This window comes from Anneissia japonica, unplaced genomic scaffold (genome assembly GCF_011630105.1).
Source record: "Anneissia japonica isolate Jap-2015-1 unplaced genomic scaffold, ASM1163010v1 scaffold2652_len1590060_cov184, whole genome shotgun sequence".
Taxonomy (NCBI): Eukaryota; Metazoa; Echinodermata; class Crinoidea; order Comatulida; family Comatulidae; genus Anneissia; species Anneissia japonica.
The window spans coordinates 1,431,966-1,435,936 of NW_022699919.1; the positions used below are offsets into that span (position 1 = coordinate 1,431,966).

The 3,971-nt window shown below is 33.3% G+C and overlaps 1 protein-coding gene across 1 annotated transcript in view; it reads right to left on the reverse strand.

Moving 5' to 3' along the window:
• Window positions 1-969: 969 nt before the first annotated feature.
• The window catches only part of LOC117103175 (ataxin-7-like protein 3), a 13,683-nt gene continuing 10,681 nt past the window's right edge, over window positions 970-3,971 (reverse strand). Inside the window, exons 8-11 of the mRNA XM_033243679.1 lie at window positions 3,816-3,969; window positions 3,307-3,402; window positions 2,352-2,500; window positions 970-1,458 (exon numbers count right to left, since the gene is read on the reverse strand). Of these exons, the coding sequence (XP_033099570.1) occupies window positions 1,331-1,458; window positions 2,352-2,500; window positions 3,307-3,402; window positions 3,816-3,969 (527 nt within the window). The 3' untranslated portion in view covers window positions 970-1,330. The remainder of the gene's footprint in view (window positions 1,459-2,351; window positions 2,501-3,306; window positions 3,403-3,815; window positions 3,970-3,971) is intronic.

Here is a 3,971-nt window from a genome sequence, read left to right on the forward strand (position 1 = left end):
AGAAAAAAATGAGTGGTTGCATATGTATTCTTTTTTTTTCCATGAATCGATAAACACTAAAAAGAAAGGAGGTCGGCGTCTTCCCCCAGGAAATCTTTGATTCCTAGATGGCGAGAATGAGCTTTCCCGACTGGTAATTTTCCCACTGTAACAGGACCCCTCTGACCCCTAGATCCGCCAATGCAGTACAACCATTTAGGAAAACGTGTCCTAATGGAAAAACATAAGGGAGTGTACTGTGTACCACTTTCCACCATTCATAGCTCAGTTGATAAGTTTGGCATCCGAACAGTAATCAGAAGTTCTCTGGTTAAAATTCTGACAGGGTACTTTAATTCTTCTAAAATTCTCCTTAATCTTTAATAAGATCTAGCAGGTGCGGCACCAGTGGGTGGGGCATCGGGGAGCAATCCCCGGGTTGAAAATAATTTATATGTATTTTCTACATACTATAGTAGATTCTAAACTAAATAATAAATTGTAATAATTGGTTTAATAATAATAATAATAGAAATTTTTAATAATTTTAACTATGCGATTTTTAATTTTTATTTTTCTTCCTTGTGAGAATGTCGCTTTTTTATGATTTTACTGTTTTTATTATTGACGTTTTTTTTTAATGTGTCTTCTTATCTTATTGTACATTTCAAAACTCATATTTGTTTTGCAATATATTTATATTGAATTGAATCAAAACTAGATTAAATAAGCCTTTGAAACCCCTAAATTGTCATGTTTTCCAGGTCCACTTCGAATTTTGAGCGACGCCCGACCGCGACGACGAAGCTCGGTTGACGGCCCGGAATAAAAAAAATCATGTTAGGGTTCATGGAGAGAGTTTTTATAGCTTAATTTGTTCCTAAATGTGCTTTAAGACCACAATATTAGGGATTGGCAATCAAAATAGCGTTATTTGGATAGGCAAATTATTATTTTTTCCTTAAAAAAACAAAAACATACTACTTACTATATTATGCTTGAAATGTTTGTTTTTAATTCATTAACTGACATTTTGACATAGAATGATTGAATCATTACATTTTTCGTTGCTGATAAACATTGTAATGTCTTTTTAAAAGTAATGTTTAGCAGATGCACTTGCAACAAAATGTTAATGCATTGTCGCACCAAATCAAATTCCGACCCGAACCAAATCACTGCATTGAAAGGCGGCGCTCTGTGACTTTTACTTTTTCCCTCTAGCATTTATATTTTTTGTACGATACATTTCGTACATACGTATCATACTGGTTTGTAGAGGGCGCTTTATCAAACCAACTCATATTTTTTTTCTCGTTATCCATTGCTCTGGCTTTTTCGGCAGTCTTTCTCAGTCCAGAATTTCATATGTTTGTTGTGATGGAATCTCTATGTGAAGTGGAGTTTTTGATTTACTTTTCTTTCGTTGGGTTAATTTCGATGACTTTTTGCGTTTCTTTGTGCTACCATCATTTGAATCTAAAAAAGAAAACATAATGAGTGTAGGCAAAGATCTTATAAACACAAGATAGTGTTCTCCGCGACTTTCGCATGCAAATTTTGTAATAACGAAGTGTACGGCGCCCTCTTGCAAAAAGGAAAACTTTTGAACTTTGACTGCCTTGAGCATAGCGTACAACGCGCGACTTTATGTTTACGCGTAACAATTAGAAGCATCCGATTTACAATGCACCCTCTCTTTAGAACAATTAAGAAACAATTAACGTACTTAGTAACAAACTTCGGCGTGATGCGAACACCCTATCTCAGATCCATGGCAACAACTAGGACACCCTCTCCCAAAAGTGACTACTTTTCTGTGCCAAATCGACGCTTCTATTTGTTATGCGTAAATCGCGGAGAACGCCATCTTGTGTTTATAAGATCTTTGGCGTAGGTAAGAGACAATAAAGTATGTTCTTTTAGAGCCTCCACTGAAATCATAATAATTATTATGATTGTTTGTTTTGTTTTTACTATTCAATTATTATTTTTATTATTGAAATAATTTTTATTATAATATTATTATTACTAATCTTAACTTTTTTTTTCTTGAATGAATAAACTTGTGTTGTTAAAGCACTTCATTTATGAATACCAGGAAGTGAATAGAAACAACTAATAAAAATCATATTGAAGTCACTAGAAAAAGGGAAAAAATCCTAATTAATTTACAAAAAAGACAACACATATTTAACTATAAAGTAATTGGAGCATATATAATCAATAATGAAATTAATAATTAAAATAATAATAATAATATGGCTGTTTGAAATCACATGTGCTTTGCCACCCCTATATTAAAATGGAACATTCTGTAGTACTACAACAATACTGTATCTAACAACTGTAATTATGATGGAGAAACCTACGTGTTGTAGAAGTTGAATCTGCAGGTGAAGGGTTCGTTGATCCTGTATTCCCGTACTGTAAGCGGCTGAGGTTGTCTCGAAGTGCCTGCCCATCACCATCTTCATAGCTATCAATGTCAACATGAATCTCATCCCCTTCCACTCCAGCTCTGTGAATAGTTAATATTAAAAAAAAACTGAATCTTTTAAAATTTTACGTGTAAAAACCTTAATTGCAGTGCCAGATCCAGGAATTCCAATAGAGGGGGCCCAGGGAGGGCCTTCCATAGATAGAGGGTCTAGGGATCTATCAGACATAAATTTATATATAATTTTCCTTTTTTCTCCTTTAAAAAATAATTGACCAATTTAAAGGGGGTGGGGGTTGCCAGCTGTGGCCCTAGAATCCGCCACTGAATTACGTAATGTGCTATATAAAGATTAGTTTTATTGTTGTTGACATAAAAGAATAAATTCTATTACATGTCACAATAGAAATTAAATATGCTTACTCATTTAAAAATCTGGAAAATAAATAGGAATTCCATTACTACAACTAGGTTAACATCTTGGATCATGTTGTACCAATATACGATACTAACAAAACATTTTTTCATACTTTCTTTTTTTTAATCAGCAATAAATTGTCCCATCTACGAAGCTTAACTTGCATACAATTAATACAGACCCAAATGTGGTCCCAAATTAACACAATGTCTTTTATTTTAATTATTCTATTAGAGACTAAAGTTGCTAAAGACCATTAAAAATTAAAGTCTTTATTTTGTAGGGGGACCTGTAGGTTTAAAAGCAGATTCACAAAACATAAAACACATAAAAAAAAAAAAAAAACATGAAAGAACTCATCTCCATATTTAGTACAAATTTGATTCATTAGGCAATTATTAACTACATTTATCAACTACGTAGTTAATGATTCTATTATCACTGGATTTGATTATAATAACGATCCTACCCTTCAAATCTTCCTCTTGCATCCGATTCCGGTGTAAGTAATTGTTTACGAACTCCCTTCCTCTGGTCGTCGGTATGCTGGGGACACCTTAACGACCTGTGTAAATTGATCCAAAATTATTTACTGTTAATAATGATATTAATCACAAGCAGCACCATCATAATATTATCATAATCAAATCACCATTGCAATCAAAATCATCACCAGTAGCATATTCATAATCATAGCTATCATTGTTATTACTATCAACATCACTATCATGTTCATCATAATTATTACCACTACCATTATCATCATCCTCATCACCATATCTCAATTACCTGTACCATAATCACTATCATCACTATATTATCATATCATCAAAACCACCATCATTTTCATAACCATAATCCCCATTTCCACAATCAAAATCATGATCATTATCATCATAATCACTACCACCAACACCATCAGAATTCTAATGAAATACTATCACCACAACCTTTAAGTATACTTATCTCATTACTTACTTTGTACACATTTTTTTTGTGTGTTCTGAGATGACCCCGCAAGATGACATGAGTAATTGCTTACGTTCTTCAAGCGTCATTTTTTCTAGCCGATATGAAATTGACCCTTTATATGCTATGACACCCGCATCTATGCTGCTGGAAACGCTAGCCCCT